Source organism: Salvelinus fontinalis, chromosome 13 (assembly GCF_029448725.1).
Source record: "Salvelinus fontinalis isolate EN_2023a chromosome 13, ASM2944872v1, whole genome shotgun sequence".
Taxonomy (NCBI): domain Eukaryota; kingdom Metazoa; phylum Chordata; class Actinopteri; order Salmoniformes; family Salmonidae; genus Salvelinus; species Salvelinus fontinalis.
The window spans coordinates 34,767,269-34,785,433 of NC_074677.1; the positions used below are offsets into that span (position 1 = coordinate 34,767,269).

The 18,165-nt window shown below is 42.2% G+C and overlaps 1 protein-coding gene across 7 annotated transcripts in view; it reads right to left on the minus strand.

Annotated features, from left to right (window-relative positions):
* The window catches only part of LOC129868497 (connector enhancer of kinase suppressor of ras 2-like), a 44,775-nt gene that overhangs the window by 18,390 nt on the left and 8,220 nt on the right, over positions 1-18,165 (minus strand). For 4 of the 7 annotated variants that reach the window (XM_055942533.1, XM_055942530.1, XM_055942532.1 and 1 more), the window contains exons 3-9: positions 10,903-11,105; positions 8,036-8,141; positions 7,187-7,228; positions 6,917-7,036; positions 4,042-4,101; positions 3,838-3,906; positions 2,283-2,429 (exon numbers count right to left, since the gene is read on the minus strand). In XM_055942533.1, the coding sequence (XP_055798508.1) occupies positions 2,283-2,429; positions 3,838-3,906; positions 4,042-4,101; positions 6,917-7,036; positions 7,187-7,228; positions 8,036-8,141; positions 10,903-11,105 (747 nt within the window). The remainder of the gene's footprint in view (positions 1-2,282; positions 2,430-3,837; positions 3,907-4,041; positions 4,102-6,916; positions 7,037-7,186; positions 7,229-8,035; positions 8,142-10,902; positions 11,106-18,165) is intronic. The other 3 variants (XM_055942534.1, XM_055942531.1, XM_055942529.1) reach the window with 1 other exon arrangement.

Below are 18,165 nucleotides of genomic sequence, written 5' to 3' on the forward strand. Positions count from 1 at the left end.
AATAGAAAAATCTATATACAGTGTGTGCAAATGTAGTAAGATTAGGGAGGAAGGCAATAAATAGGCCATAGTGGCAAAATAATTACAATTTAGCAATTAACACTGGAGTGATAGATGTGCAGAAGATGATATACAAGTAGAAATACTGGGGTGCAAAGGAGCAAAAATATAAATAACAATATGGGGATGAGGTAGTTGGGCGGGCTATTTACAGATGGGCTATGTACAGGTGCAGTAATCGGTAAGCTGCTCTGACAGATGATGCTTAAAGTTATTGAGGGAGATATAAGTCTCCAGCTTCAGTGATTTTTGCTATTCGTTCCAGAGTACTGGAAGGAAAGGCGGCTAAAGTAGGAGTTGGCTTTGGGGATGACCGGTGAAATATACCTGCTGGAGCGCGTGCTACGGGTGGGTGTTGCTATGGTGACCAGTGAGCTGAGATAAGGCGGGGCTTTACCTAGCAAAGACTTATAGATGACCTGAAGCCAGTGGGTTTGGCGACAAAAATGAAGCGAGGGCCAGCCAACGAGAGCATACAGGTCGCAGTGGTGGGTAGTATATGGGGCTTTGGTGACAAAACGGATGGCACTGTGATAGACAACATCCAATTTGCTGAGTAGAGTGTTGGAGGCTATTTTGTAAATGACATCGCCGAAGTCAAGGATCGGTAGGATATTCAGTTTTACGAGGATATGTTTGGCAGCATAAGTGAAGGAGGCTTTGTTGCGAAATAGGAAGCCGATTCTAGATTTAATTTTGGATTGGAGATGCTTAATGTGAGTCTGGAAGGAGAGTTTACATTCTAACCAGACACCTAGGTATTTGTAGTTGTCCACACACATCTAAGTCAGAACCGTCCAGAGTAGTGATGCTAGACGGGCGGGCGGGCAGCGATCGGTTGAAGAGCATGCATTTAGTTTTACTTGCATTTAAGAGCAGTTGGAGGCCACGGAAGGAGGTGTATGGCATTGAAGCTCGTCTGAAGGTTTGTTAACACAGTGTCCAAAGATGGGCCAGAAGTATACAGAATGGTGTTGTCTGTGCAGAGGTGGATAAGAGAATCATCAGCAGCAAGAGCGACATCATTGATATATACAGAGAAAAGAGTCGGCCTGAGAATTTAACCCTGTGGCACCCCCATAATACCGCATGCGGTTGTCTCAAGTTGTGTAGGTTATTGACGGTCTTTGAGTTGCTGGGGGCACGGAATATTCTCGTCCTAGTCCACTGTGGAATGATACCAACTACGGTTTATTAAATTGCATAAGCTACAGTAACGAGTATAGCAATAGTAAAAAAAAACATCCAGTGTTTGCTCAATATGTTCAGAGTGTTAGCAGTCAACATTGTTGTAATTGCCTTAAATATTTACACACCTCAAATATCGCCACTCCTCCCATCTCAGCGCAAGTGAAATGCCACCCTATTCCATATTTACTATAAAGTAACCACTAAAAAGGAGGACCTTCTTGATGCAATTAAAGCCTTTAAGTCCGGGAAAACTCCAGGGCTGGATGTCATATCAGTGGAGGTATACCAAACCTTTTTTTGATTCACTCAGAGGACCGTTATTAGCATGTTTTAATCACTCCTATACAAACGGTAGATTATCAGATACTCAACAATAAGGTCTGATTTCACTATTACTGAAACAGGACCCAAGTGGTAAATATAAAGATCCAGTCCATTTAACAAATTGGAGATCCCTTACACTTCAGCGTTGTGATGCAAAAATTCTAGCAAAATGTATAGCGCAAAGAATTAAAAAGGTACTGTCAGATCATTTTAATCCTATTAATCCAGTTTTCTTTAACATAAACAATACATTGGAGATAATATACAGTGCTTCTTCCATTTAAGAATGATGGAGGCCACTGTGTTCTTGGGGACCATCAATGCTGCAGAAATATTTTGGTACCCTTCCCCAGATCTGTGCCTCGACACAATCCTGTCTCGGAGCTCTACGGAAAATTAATTGATTTGGAAAGGCACACACCTGTCTATATATTTCTAAAGAACAGTTTTTGATCATTATGGGGTATTGTATGTAGATTGATGAGAGGAAAAATATATGGGAGATTGGAAATGATTGGAAGTGATGCAGACAATTACATTGATAGAAGCCACAATCTATCTGCGATATTAAAGCTGATCTAATTAAAAAAAAAATATAATAATAATAAAGAACCACTATTAAGGGAATAGTTTGTGATTTCAGATTCGGCCAAATATACACCCATTCATCAGTTGTGTGGAGGTTGAAAGTGAATGTGTTGTCATACTTGCAGGGCTAAGGGTTTCCATCTCATGTTCTTCAGCAGTGCTGGGGTGGATGTCAGCGTGCTCTGTGGTCGCTTCTTCAGAGTCAGCATAACACCCCCGGGGTCCCCACGCAAAGAATTCACCAAGTTCTTCAACTGCCAGCCCACCTAGCGCCACACGCCAACAAACACACACACACACACACACACACACACACACACACACACACACACACACACACACACACACACACACACACACACACACATACAATGAAAAACTCATAGGGCAACATTTCGCACGAGCATAGTAGTAATCATAGAGTAGTCCTATAACAGTATGTAAACATAAGATAAATGGGGATGGACAGGGAGATAATATAAAAAATAAAAATGAATGACCTTCACCAGAGCTCGCTCTCAGCCAGAGAAAGTTAGCATTTTATAAATGTTTTCTGTAGGGTGTTACAAAATCAATGTCAAAATGTAGTTTTCTTTGCCCTATGTCATTATCAATTACATAGAATTAATCATTAGATTGTTTTTTACAATATTATAACCTTAATTAATATACTTGTATTTGACAGTGTTGATGAAATAAGAATGTTAATTTGCTGTGACCGTTGCTAGTTTAGACTGTGCAACTCTTGGTTGTATCTCTTCCATATTTGGCATTGTGAGGTGGTACCATTTGGAGGTGTTTCCAAATGTTTGGACCAATCAAAATCAACTTGATATCTTCGTCATTTTCACCTCCAGATCCTTGGCTTTCGTTGCCTATAATGGCGATCACTCTTCGTTGAGATGGGCCGTTTCTATGCCGATTTAAAGGGAAAGACTCAGAAATACACTACGAAAACAGGAACAGATTGTCTTCGCAAAGGGTGGATATTGAAATTCAATCTCTTAGCTTTGTAAATAAATATATATTTAGTCTAATTTTAAGTATTGTATTCAGCAGATTTCATTTAGAAAAAACCCATGTTTTCACTCATAAACCTGCAGCCACTAGTTGAGTTTCGAAGTTAGCGCCGTTCTGCCACGGAGCAGCGCAACAGAATTCTATTGAGCAGTGACCACTTTTTTAGCATACTGTGATGACATTCCATTCACTCTAAACATGCTAAATTCTCAGAGTAAATTGTCTGTAACGTTTGAAACATTTATAGTAGAGACATGGGGTTTGGTCTATTGTATTTCTGATGAAATTCTATTTTGACTGGACTTTTCTTTTTATGCAGTCAGATGAACACTCCAAACAGCCTACCCCGACCGCTCGGAGGCATCCGCATGGTCCTAAAGCACACCGTCACATTCCAATGATAAAACTGTGGTTGACAAAAATGCAATTTCAGAATGTTGGGGGGGGATGTCCCACCCGTCCCCAGTGAAAGTTGCACCCGTTTGTATTAACATTGAACGAATGAATCCTTTCATGGGTGAACATCTTAAATGTTGTATTGACTACTACTGCTATCTTGTCCAGGTCACCCTGGAAAAAAAGACCCTGCTTCTCAATGGGTTTCTTCCTGGTTAAATAAAGGTAAAAAAAAGGTTAGAAAATAGAGAGACGCACCACTGTCTGATGATTGACCTGGATGACTTCATCGCCTGCATGAATTTTCTTACAGCGGTCAGCCAGAGACTGATGGAGAGGAAGAGACACATCACACAGCTATAAAAGCACTGATGGGCCTGATGCTGTTTACTGTCATAAAGGAGATTCGCTGTGACAACGCCTTGAGTGACACATCTCCCTCTGAGCATGATCGATACTCACTCCCTCTGTAGTTCCAGTGATGACATGCAGGCCATCATATGTCGATTTGATGTACATGCCCTATAGAGAGACAGAGAGAGGTAGCTTAGAGCCATAGCCTGATAATAGTTTGCACATCCATATACAGTACATTACAAACACAAACATATAAATGCATACAGTACAAAGTTACAAAAAACATCCATAAATCTATATTGTACATATTCAATCGGACACTGTCACTCAGAGAGGCAAACAGACAAACATACTCAAATGTTCAAGCCTTTCCTCAGAGGGGCTGTAAGTGCATAACAAACAGACACACAGAAACGCACACGCGCGCACACACACACACACACACACACACACATTCAGTGCATCTCAGTCTGAGTGAGAAGAGAGTAAGAGGTTTATTTTTGCACCACTCTGCCCACTCCTCTGTTCAGGTTCTATTGACAGTCCTGTATGTGAAAAGCTCTGTTGCCTTCTGTGTGCTCTGTGGCCCTCTGTGTGCTCTGTGCATTTGTGTGTGTAGGGGGGTGGAAGTTTACAGACCCAAGCAGGACAGTCATATAAACAGTTGAAGTCGGAAGTTTACATACACCTTAGCCAAATATATTTAAACTCAGTTTTTCACAATTCCTGACATTTAATCCTAGAAAAGTCCCTGTCTTAGGTCAGTTAGGATCACCACTTTATTTTAAGAATGTGAAATGTCAGAATAATAGCAGAGAGAATTATTTATTTCACCTTTTATTTCTTTCATCACATTCCCAGTGGGTCAAAAGTTTACATACACTCAATTAGTATTTGGTTGCATTGCCTTTAAATTGTTTAACTTGGGTCAAATGTTTCGGGTAGCCTTCCACAAGCTTCCCACAAAAAGTTGGGTGAATTTTGGCCCATTCCTCCTGACATGGCTGTTGTAACTGAATTAGGTTTGTAGGCCTCCTTGCTCGCACACGCTTTTTCAGTTCTGCCCACGCATTTTCTATGGGATTGAGGTCAGGGCTTTGCGATGGCCACTCCAATACCTTGACTTTGTTGTCCTTAAGCCATTTTGACACAACTTTGGAAGTATGCATGGGGTCATTATCCATTTGGAAGACCCATTTGCGACCAAGCTTTAACTTCGTGACTAATGTCTTGAGATGTTGCTTCAATATATCCACATAATTTTAATTCCTCATGATGCCATCTATTTTGTGAAGAGCACCAGTCCCTCTTGCAGCAAAGCACCCCCACCACATGATGCTGCCACCCCCGTGCTTCACGGTTGGGATGGTGTTCTTCAGCTTGCAAGAATCCCCTTTTTCCTCCAAACATAACGATGGTCATTATGGCCAAACAGTTCTATTTTTGTTTCATCAGACCAGAGGACATTTCTCCAAAAAGTACAATCTTTGTCCCCATGTGTAGTTGCAAAACATAGTCTGTCTTTTTTATGGTAGTTTTGGAGCAGTGGCCTCTTCCTTACTGAGCGGCCTTTCAGGTTATGTCGATATAAGACTCGTTTTACTGTGGATATAGATACTTATGTGCCTGTTTCCTCCAGCATCTTCAGAAGGTCCTTTGCTGTTGTTCTGGGATTGATTTGCACTTTTCGCACCAAAGTACATTCATCTATTGGAGACAGAATGCGTCTCCTTCCTGAGCGGTATGGCGGCTGCATGGTCTCATGGTGTTCATACTTGCGTACTATTGTTTGTACAGATGAAAGTGGTACCTTCAGGCGTTTGAAAATTGCTCCCAAGGATGAACCAGATTTGTGGAGGTCTACCATTTATTTTCTGGTCTTGGCTAATTTCTTTAGATTTTCACATGACATCAAGCAAAGAGGCACTGAGTTTGAAGGTAGGCCTTGAAATACATCCACAAGTACACCTCAAATTGACTCAAATGATATCAATTAGCCTACCTAGCTTCTAAAGCCATGACATCATTTTCAAGCTGTTTAAAGGCACAGTGTCACGCCCTGGCCTTAGTTATCTTTGTTTTCTTTATTATTTTAGTTAGGTCAGGGTGTGACATGGGGGATGTTTGTGTGTATTTGTCTCGTCTTGGGTGGTTGTATTGTATAGGGGGTCTTGTAGAGTTTATGGGGTTGTGTTCAGTGTAGGTGTTTAGGTATGTCTATGGTTGCCTGAGTGGTTCTCAATCAGAGACAGCTGTCTATCGTTGTCTCTGATTGGGAGCCATATTTAAGGCAGCCAAAAGCATTAGACAGGTTGTGGGTAATTGTCTATGTCTAAACGTTAGTAGCTTGTGTCTGCACTTTCGTTTTGTAGCTTCACGGTCGTTTGTTTTTTTGTTTTTGTTAGTTTGTAAAAATGTTTTGTTTCGTGTTCATCTTCTCTCAATAAAAAGGAAGATGTATTCGTATCACGCTGCGCCTTGGTCCACTCTTCCACCAGAAGACGATCGTGACAAGCAGTCAACTTAGTGTATGTAAACTTCTGACCAACTGGAATAGTGATACAGTGAAATAATCTGCTTGTAAACAATTGTTGGAAAAATTACTTTTGTCATGCACAAAGTAGATGTCCTAACCGACTTGCCAAACTATAGTTTGTTAACAAGAAATGTGTGGAGTGGTTGAAAAACGAGTTTTCATGACTCCAACTTAAGTGTATGTAAACTTCCGACTTCAACTGTAAGTGCAAGTTAGGGCAAACATGTAGGTTTTAGATAACGGTTTATATCCACATACTGTACTGTACAGGACAAATATACTAAGTAAATACATAGTAGTAACTCTTCAAAAGCTATTACCCAGAAGACTGATCTGTCACCCAGAAGGAGTGCATGTTTTGTAGTTGTGTTAGAGAAAGAGAGAAGATAAGTAAAAGGTACAAGACCTTCTAGTCTGTACGTCTGAGTATCTGGGGAGTCTTACCAGTCCCTCAGTGGACTTGATGTTGGCCAGCTGAACCACCTCCAAATGGGCTGACTGGGACACCATCGGGTCAGAGGACAGAGAGATGATGTGATCACACACTCCAGATAGAGTCTTACACTGTAGACAGAAAGGATGGAGAGTAGGGAAAGAGAGAAAACAGGGATTTTAGATGGATTAGGGATGAGTCGCCAGACAGTAACTGAGTTATGGGGACTCTAATTATGTTTGGATGCATTGAAAGGAATGGAAATAAGTGGGTCCACTCACCACATGCAGAATCTTATTTTCTGTCTCATACACAGAACAGTCCTGCCAAGCAGAGGGAGATGCAGAGGTTACCACCGGACAACGTGTCAGAGAAGTGATTATTCCAGTTATACCAAGGTGGCAATATGAAAAGAACAGAGAAGTTCAGCACTGATGCCCCCCTCCCACACAAACACACACAAACAGTCCGCTACGAGTCCCTCTGCCTTGTCGGGGGCATGCGTCCCTCTCTCCGCTCCTTCTCTCTCTCTACAGACGATATCTCCTGGCCATCAGATAGACTCCATAGACAGCCACACATGGATGAAACCTCTGCTGCTCTACCTGCTGCTCTTTGTAAACACCTCTGCAGCCTTGGACCAGGCCCTCTCGTAGAGCCTGTACCCCAGCCAATCCCTGTAGGACCAGGCTTGAACTCACCCTTCCTCCCTCCCTGCAGCCCTCCTCCTACAGTACGTTGTCCTGCTCTAGTGAAGACGGATGCCTCTATACAGTCACAGCCTTCCCCTATTTATATCTATTGGAACAGCTCAGTTCTGCTCCTGCAGTAGGAATTAGAGCAACACAGAGAAACCCATCCACATCCTCCCAGCGTACACACATACTGTATGGTAGGCAGGCAGGCTGTCATGCTCTTTACAAAAGGAAAGGCTCCATTTGAGTAGCCAGAGGCTGTCTTTGCTCAGTTGGCATGATGACACATACAGTTATTTCCAATAGCAGAGCAGAGAACACAGGTCCTGTGTTGACTAACTCAATTTAAAAAGGCCTTTGAGACATGTTTGTTATAACAGTGGTTAATGCTAGCTAGTGGTACAGCTGTATATGGGACTGTGTTTGATGGCTTACCTGCTGTACAATCGTGGTGAGCTCTAGACACAGCTGAATCACATTGTTTCTTGTCATGGAGTAGTCTGCCACTGCTGCGAACGGAGACCTGAAAAAGAAGTAGCACCTGGAATGAACCATTAGATCATTCTTCATTCGGATCCCTTTGAGTGGACAATGCATGTGGGTGAATATGATGTGTGTATCGTGTGTCATATTATATATGACAATGACAGTTATCTATGAAGCTGGTATTGTTCAGTTCTTAAACTAGAGTGCAAGTCTAGGGAATCAAACTAATAATGCAGCTTTCATACAAGTTTGTCTACTGCATATGATAGTCTTAATACACCCACCCACACGCTGGTCCACACGCACAAACACACACACAGACACACTGTCTGGCAGCAACTCATAGAGGACCTGAGGAGGATACACAGCAGCTCTTAACAGCTCTCATGGCCAACCTCTCAAAAACAACCCTTACATAAAAGCTTTACTCATCCTTTGTTCGTCAGCTGATTGCTCATGGAGATTATGTAAGGACATAGACTTTTGAGTGGTCGAAAACAGACCCTGTCTGTCTGCTACCCAGTGAGCCATCTCTGACCCTTGACCTCTGAATTAATTATGGGTAAATGTTCATATGACACCCTATGGGTCTGGACCAGTGGCGACTCGTCATTCAGGTCAGGTGGGGCAAAAAAAAAATTGGGGGGGGCTTGCCTGTTTTGCTTGTTATTTTGGCATTTACATGTCACATATCAATTTGCAAACAATGTAAATAAACAAAACTTTAACCGAGTTAATAATAAAGCTGCATACAAACATGGTCTCTTTTTTATTTTCTTGAGTAAGGCAGCTCCAAAATGCAGGTGTTTCAGCTTAGCTCAGTGCTTTCTGTGGTGGTGGGGGTAGCCAGCATGATTTGCTCAGTTTTCTGTCACTCATGGGACAGTACGTCACCCCCAATTCTAAGGTTAGAGCTCGAAAGTTTTTGCCCCTTGGGTTCTGCTATAGAGTTATATTAGAAGTGCCCATCCAAGAAGGCTCAAGATCATTGGCCACAGACAGAATGACATCAAATCACGTTATATCTACAGTAGCTTTGATTGGACTTTAAAAGTCTTAGCTAGCAGTCATTATCATGAATCGACAATCTACTGGCAAATTATTTTTAATCCTTGTCATATGAAGAGAAATAATGAAGAGAAATTATGGATAAAACGTATCGTTGCTCATCGACCATTGGAAATAAAGATTACACAACAAGTTGGAAATCGCAAATACAACAATGAGTCTTTTGGAAGGAATCAGTGGCTAACTGCAAGCAGTGCAAAGCAATAAGTAACAGTAGCCTGCTATTCAATCGAGTGGCTGTGTGTTTTCTTTTCCGAGTTCGTACCATAAATCCAGAGAATGCCAGACTTTGATGACAAAATTGATGACAAAACCGCCGCGTCACCTTCATGTTTAAGTGAGCAAATCACAAGCCAAGTGGAGTCCAAAAATTTTTTGTATACTGCTGCATAAATGATGTAATATGCCAGGGAGATATGTATACTGTAGCTAAGAAAGTAATACTAAGTGTATGTTGTGTAGTAAGCTGTTAGTAGCCCATGTGCCTCACCCTAATAATTTGGTCAATTTTCACCAACGCGGTTTTGTAAACACATCGTTCGTGGCCGGTGTGCGCTTGTTTGCCTATCACCTGTTTAAGAGAAATGTATTCATCAAATATTGTAAGAGCTTTCATTGTCTGTTTATATGTAAGAACGGCCTATGTTCTGAATTCTGTCACTGTACATTTAAAAAATGCTGAACAAATAGTTATATTGACTACGTGGCAGCAGGTAGCCTAGATCGTTGGGCCAGTAGCCAAAAGGTTGCTGGCTCGAATCCCCGAGCTGACAAGGTAAAAATCTGTTGTTTTGCCCCTGAGCAAGGCACTTAAGACGTGGATGTCGATTATGGCAGCCCTACGCACCTCTCTTATTCAGATTTCAGTTGAATGCATTCAGTTATACAACTGACTAGATATACCCCTTTCCTTTTAGTCCGTCGTCTCTCACTCATTATTGTCTTAATCGAAATGATGGATTGCCTCTTATCCACTGTTCGTCCTCTTATGCCATAATTTGTACATCTCAACTGTCAGTAGAAACCATATTTGTTTAAGCAAGTCATCCATATCAGCTATGTTTTTTAAAAGGCAGTAAATGAGGCTGAATGAACTGTAGCAGTGGTAAGGTGTTGGGACTGCTGTTGGGACAGCATCATGCAGGCCCTAACAGTTTGTGGCCAGTTTGAGTGCAATTAATGTATTCTTTAGTGTTGTGTTGTGGCTTTGCTGGCATGCATCCCACATATTTTTTGTTTGCCCCACCAAGATTCACATGTTAAAACCGCCACTGGCTTGGACAAAAGTAGTGCATTACATAGGGAACTGTGTGATTTGAAAAACAACCTTTGAGAGTGGTCTGTGTATGATAGTGTGTCTCTGAGCATGTACAGTGTGTACAGATGCTGTCAAATATATTATTGCAATGAAGTGCAACGGAGCAGAATGTTCTGTTTCCTCTTTTCAAAACTGGTGGAATGGCTTTTCTACCCTGTAGGCACCTGAAACTTACCACAGGTGAGATAAATTACACAGTAAAGAGAATCCCTTGCCACCAACAACATTCAGTTGAATGATTTATTTTGAAATGAAAAATTATGTATGCGATTACGTGTGTGTGTGTGTGTGTGTGTGTGTGTGTGTGTGTGTGTGTGTGTGTGTGTGTGTGTGTGTGTGTGTGTGTGTGTGTGTGTGTGTGTGTGTGTGTGTGTGTGTGTGTGTGTGTGTGTGTGTGTGTGTGTGTACTGTAGCTCTTTGCAAATCTCACCTATCCAGCCATGCCAGCAGGCTCTTGGCTGCAGCAATGAGGTCCACCACAGAGGTGAGGAAGTCGTTGGGCAGCTTGTGGGTGGCGCGGCCGTCATAGTGACCACTGCGACGCCTTCCTGTGATGAAGTTCTGCAGGTTCTTGGCTGAGGCATTCAGCTTGTGGGATAGAGTCTTCAGATTCTCTGTCTCCAGACCGTAGTTCTGAGAGAGAGAGAGAGAGAGAGAGAGAGAGAGAGAGAGAGAGAGTGAGAGTGAGAGAGTGAGAGTGAGAGAGTGAGAGAGTGAGAGAGAGAGAGAGAGAGAGAGAGAGAGAGAGAGAGAGAGAGAGAGAGAGAGAGAGAGAGAGAGAGAGAGAGAGAGAGAGAGAGAGAGAGAGAGGGGGGGGGGATTTGGTCGACTCTCGTTGTCATTACCATTTATTACAGGGGTGTTATTGTTGTTTTATTTGGGATTTTGGATGATTTCTGTTGTTGTATGTTTCTAAAGAACCCTCATGAAGAGGAGATGGTGCGTCTCAACTGGTTTTAACCTGTCGATATCAATTCAAAACAAACTACAGAAACTTCAGAGCCAATATATTACACAATTACAGGAAGTTCACTGACATGGAGTGCATTTTGCCAAAGAAGATCTTGACTATAGTGTGTGTAGAACAAAGTGCACACTAACCAGTAAGTCACATCCTTTACATGTGAAGGCAACTAAAGGAGAAGGAGTTCCTTGTCAAGGCTGTGGGTTATGGTGAAAAGAGTCAGGTGCAGGAGAGCTGAGATGCGTGGACAAGGTATTTAATACAAGATACACCAGTATAAACACAATACTACGGTGCGGGAAGAATATCGTTTCCACAGAATAAACGGGCGTAAATAACAAAACCCGGCAACAAAATACCAGCCGTCAGAAACAGCCTGAACAATAGAACAAACACGCACACAAACATGGGGGAAACCAGAGGAATAATGAACATGTAATGGTGGAATTGAAACCACGTGTGTAGAAAACTAAGACAAAACAAATGGAAAATGAAAAGTGGATCGGCGATGGCTAGAAGGCCGGTAACGTCGACCGCCGAACGCCGCTCGAACAAGGAGAGGGACCGACTCCGGCGGAAGTCGTGACATTACTAACTTTCTCAAAAGCTGTAAATATACTGTATGACAATGTTGTTTAGATAATCAAGTCAACAGTAATCATAAAAATGCTCCTTAAACTCCCTTTCACGTAAACACTGTTCACCCTCATTCAAAGGAAGGGAATGTGGCATAAACACACAATTCACTGTAACATGTTTCTTTCCATACAGGCAGGTAAAGTAAGGGATTAAAAGTGTGGTAAATAAAAAGCCAGTCATACTGACAGGGGCTCACAGGGAGTCTAGCCTGCCTGCTTATGCCTGCCTCACTGTGTGACAAATATGCGAGGATCTAACAGAGCCAGTGACCCATCAGACCCGCCCCCCACTCCCCCTCCAGCTGTCACCTCGCATGTGTGGGGAAACCAGAAAACTCATTACCCGCTACCCACAATGCCCCGCTGCACGTGGGGGCCTGTGGGCGTGTGTCATGAGAGGGTTTCTTGGAGGGGGGCTGGCCGATGAGTAATCATATTTAATACAGTGCCTGACTGTGCCTGACTGACTGACTTAACCAAATCCCAGTTACATAAGGGGCTTTGGGAGTGAAGGCGAGCTTACCCGTACGTCTAGGGTGGATGAGTGGGCTTCAGATAACATCTGTGACCTCTGACTGCTGACTCTTTATCCCCTCCTCTCTCTATCCCCTCCTCTCTCTCTCTCCATTCCCTCCTCTCTCTATTCCATCCTCTCTCTCTATCTATCCCATCCTCTCTCCCTATCTATTCCCACCCCTCTCTCTATATTCCCTCCTCTCTCTATCCCCCCCTCTCTCCCTCTCTATCCCCCCCTCTCTCCCTCTCTATCCCCTCTTCTCTCTCTCTATCCCCTCCTCTCCCTCTATTCCCTCCCTTCTCTCTCTCGCTCTCTATCCCCTCCTCTCTCTCTCTCTATCCCCTCCTCTCTCTCTCTCTCTCTCTCTCTCTATCCCATCCTCTCTCTATATCTCCCTCTCTCTCTCTATTCCCCCCTCTCTCTCTCTATCCCCTGCTCTCTCCCTCTCTATCCCCTCCTCTCTCCCTATCTATTCCCACCCCTCTCTCTATATTCCCTCCTCTCTCTCTATCCCCTCCTCTCTCCCTCTCTATCCCCTCCTCTCTTCCTCTCTATTCCCTCCCCTCTCTCTCTATTCCCTCCTCTATCTCTCTATCCCCTCCTCTCTATCTCTATCCCCTCCTCTCTCTCTATCCCACCCTCTCTCTCTCTCCCCCCTCTTTCTCTATTCCCTCCTCTCTCTCTATTCCCTCCTCTCTCTCTATCCCCTCCTCTCTCTCTCTATCCCCTCCTCTCTCTCTATCCCCTCCTCGCTCTCTCTATTCCCTCCCCTCTCTCTCTATTCCCTCCTCTCTCTCAATCCCATCCTCTACCCCCCCCTCTCTCTATTCCCTCCTCTCTCTCTATTCCCTCCTCTCTCTCTATCCCCTCCTCTCTCTCTATCCCCTCCTCGCTCTATTCCCTCCCCTCTCTCTCTATTCCCTCCTCTCTCTCAATCCCATCCTCTACCCCCCCTCTCTCTATTCCCTCCTCTCTCTCTATCCCCTCCTCTCTCTCTCTCTATCCCCTCCTCTCTCCCTCTCTATTCCCTCCTCTCTCTCTCTATCCCATCCTCTCTCTCTCTCTGTCTCATCCCTCGTTCCCTCTCACCATGCTTTGTAAACAACAGGTGTTGACTAACAGTGAAATGCTTATTTACGGGCCCTTCCCAACAATGCAGAGACAGAAAATAATAATAATAATAAAAAATTGAAAAATAATAACACAAGGAATAACTACACAATGAGTAACGATAACTTGGCTATTTACATGGGGTACCAGTACCGAGTCGATGTCAAGGGGTATGAGGTAATTGAGGTAGATATGTACATATAGGTAGGGATAAAGTGACTAAGCAACAGGATATACACTGAGCATACCAAACATTAGGAACCTTCCTAATATTGAATTGAACCCCTCTCTTTTTCCCTCAGAAAAGCCTCAATTCATTGGGACATGGACTCTAAAAGGTGTCGAAAGCGTTCCACATGGATGCTGGCCCATGTTGACGCCAATGCTTCTCACAGATATGTCAAGTTGGCTGGATGTCCTTTGGGTGGTGGACCATTCTTCATACACACAGGAAATTGTTGAGTGTGAAAAACACAGCAGTGTTGCAATTCTTGACACAAAACGGGGCGCCTGGCACCTACTACAGTACCATATCCCGATCAAAGGCACTTAAATGTTTTGTCTTGCCCATTCACCCTCTGATGGCACACATACACAATCCATGTCTCAAGGCTTAAAAATCCTTCTTTAACCTGTCTCCTCCCCTTCATCTACACTGATTGAAGTGGATTTAACATGTGACATCAGTAAGGGATCATAGATTTCACCTGATTCACCTGGTCAGGCTATGTCATGTTCCTAATGGTTTGTACACTCAGTGCATAATAAACAGTAACAGCAGCGTATGTGATGAGTCAGAAGAGTTTGTGCAAAAAGGGTAAATGCAAATAGCCCGGGTAACTAGAGTTGACGTCAGAAGTTTACATACACTTTGTGCATGACACAAGTAATTTTTCCAGCAATTGTTTACAGACAGATTATTTCCCTTATAATTCACTGTATCACAATTGCAGTGGGTCAGAAGTTTACATACACTAAGTTGACTGTGCTTTTAAACAGCTTGGAAAATTCCAGAAAATGATGTCATGGCTTTAGAAGCTTCTGATAGGCTAATTGACATAATTTGAGTCAATTGGAGGTGTACCTGTGGATGTATTTCAAGGCCTACCTTTCAACTCAGTGCCTCTTTGCTTGATGTCATGGGAAAATCTAAAGAAATCAGCCAAGACTTCAGAAAATAAATTGGAGACCTCCACAAGTCTGGTTCATCCTTGGGAGCAATTTCCAAATGCCTGAAGGTACCACGTTCATCTGTACAAACAATAGTACGCAAGTATAAACACCATGGGACCACGCAGCCGTCATACCGCTCAGTAAGGAGACGCATTCTGTCTCCTAGAGATGAATGTACTTTGGTGCGAAAAGTGCAAATCAATCCCAGAACAACAGCAAAGGACCTTGTGAAGATGCTGGAGGAAACGGGTACATAAGTATCTATATCCACAGTAAAATGAGTCCTATATCAACATAACTTGCAGGAGGGACTGGTGCACTTCACAAAATAGATGGCATCATGAGGAAGGGAAATGTATGTGGATATATTGAAGCAACATCTCAAGACATCAGTCAAGAAGTTAAAGCTTGGTCGCAAATGGGTCTTCCAAATGGACAATGACCATAAGCATACTTTCAAAGTTGTGGCAAAATGGCTTAAGGACAACAAAGTCAAGGTATTGGAGTGGCCTTCACAAAGCCCTGACATCCCTCCTATAGAAAATTTGTTGGCAGAACTGAAAAAGCGAGTGCGTGCAAGGAGGCCTACAAACCTGACTCAGTGACACCAGCTCTGTCAGGTGGAATGGGCCAAAATTCACCCAACTTATTGTGGGAAGCTTGTGGAAGGCTACCCGAAACATTTGACCCAAGTTAAACAATTTAAAGGAAATGCAACCAAATACTAATTGAGTGTATGTAAACTTCTGACCCACTGGGAATGTGATGAAAGAAATAAAAGCTGAAATAAATCATTCTCTCTACTATTATTCTGACATTTCACATTCATAAAATAAAGTGGTGATCCTAACTGACCTAAGACAGGGAATCTTTACTAGGATTACAAGTCAGGAATGTGAAAAACTGAGTTTAAATGTATTTGGCTAAGGTATATGTAAACTTCTGACTTCAACTGTATTTGTTATCTATTTAACTAACTATTTAGCAGTCTAAATAGACTGTCATCTGAAGTCTGGAACCAACAGGAACCTGAACAGCTTCTGCCCCCAAGCCATAAGGCTGCTAAATAGTTAGTTAAATAGATATCCGGCCTCACTCGTTTCCCTTTATTCCCATCAATCTCACCCACTCAATCTTTACTCGGATCCTCTCTCTTCTCTCTCATCCTCTAGCTCCCCCTCTTTCTCTATATCTATTATTTTCTGTTGGTCATCGTTCTTTATCATCCATGTGTCACTCCCACCCAAACCACCCTAGAAGCTGGTGTGATTGTGTCTCTACAGTATGTGTGGGGTGGCAGAGAGAATGGAAAATTAGTCCAGGTGATTATCAGAGATTATCAATGTTTATTTTCTGTGAGTGACTATCCCTCCAGCATACAGATGGAACAAGTGAAATTAACTGACAAACAGGGCAATTACCTGATCTGTCACAACACTTGTCAGCCTAAAATAGATATTAGCCAACTGTGAATATGTCAACAACTAATTATCAATAATCAGAAAGAAAATCCAACCTAAAGGGAATATTGAATGATAGAATGTCCTAAAATGGACACAGACGTCAGACAAACAAAACATACAAGATGGAACAAGAGTCTGAAATGCTGTCAGCGCAGAAATGCTTTAACATATCCCAACACTTCACTCCTAAACTGTAAAGACTCTTACAGTTAAGCCCTACGCCAGCTGCCTGTCTGACCTCTCTAAAAAGGGGTCTTCACTATGGCCAAAAAATAAAGGTTGGTTTCCCGGACACAGATTAAAACCTCTAACGAGTCACAAACCCGGATCCGGGATCCCCCATCAAAAAAGCTGACTAGCATAGCCTAGCCTAAAGCCACAGGGATATCATATAATAAAATGTTCATGAAATCACAAGTCCAAGACACCAAATGAAAGATACACATCTTGTGAATCCAGCCATCATTTCTAATTTTTTAAATGTTTTACAGGGAAGACACAATATGTAAATCTATTAGCTAACCACGATAGCAAAAGACACAACTTTTTTTCTCCACCATTTTTTTCCTGCATAGGTAGCTATCACAAATTCGACCAAATAAAGATATAAATAGCCACTAACCAAGAAACACTTTCATCAGATGACAGTCTGATAACATATGCTATACAATAAATATGTTTTGTTAGAAAAATTTGCATATTTCAGGTATAAATCATAGTTTACCATTGCAGCCACCATCACAACTCTCACCAAAGCAACTAGAATAACTACAAAGACCATCGTGTATTACCTAATTACTCATCATTAAACATTTCTTAAAAATACACAGCGTACAGCAAATGAAAGACACAGATCTTGTGAATCCAGCCAATATTTCAGATTTTCTAAGTGTTTTACAGCGAAAACACAATATAGCGTTATATTAGCTTACCACAATAGCAAACATAACAACAGCATTGATTCAAGCCAAAAATAGCGATAACGTATAAACCACCAAAATATATAAATTTTTTCACTAACCTTCTCAGAATTCTTCAGATGACAGTCCTATAACATCATATTACACAATGCATATAGAGTTTGTTCGAAAATGTGCATATTTAGCGGCACAATCGTGGTTATACAATGAGAAAAGTTGCCAAGCTGCCCAGAAAATGTCGGGAGAAATCTTTGGAGAGGCACCTATTCTAATCAATAAATAATCATAAACTTGACAAAAAAATACACGTTGGACAGCAAATGAAAGACAAATTAGTTCTTAATGCAATCGCTGTGTTACATTTTTAAAATTAACGTTACTACAACATACAGCGTGCGTTAAAGCGAGGCTACACTGAAATTAATGGCGGCTTATGCATTTTACATTTTTCAACAGAACAACGAATTATCAGCATAAATAGTTCTTACTTTTTGATGAACTCCCATCAGAATCTTGGGAAAGGTGTCCTTTGTCCAAAAGAATCGTTGCTCGGTTGTAGAATGTCCTCTTCAACGTTGCAATTAGCAGTAAACATTAGCATGTGAGACAGAGATACCCAACTCCCTAGAACGCCACAAAAATAAATACCCGAAAATCACAATATACTGACATAAACTGATATAATTCGGTTTAAAATAACAACATTATGATGTCTTTAACACCTATATCGAATAAAAACACAGCCGGATATTTCTAAGAGCTATAACCGAAGGTTCTAGTACGATATGCCAAGCTCCTTCCTGCGTCAGAGCGAAGAGGGAAAAGACCAGTACTTTTCTTCCCAAGCCATTTATAACCTTTCAGATCTGCCTAGAGACTCCATTTCAAGTCTCACTATTCGCTAACAA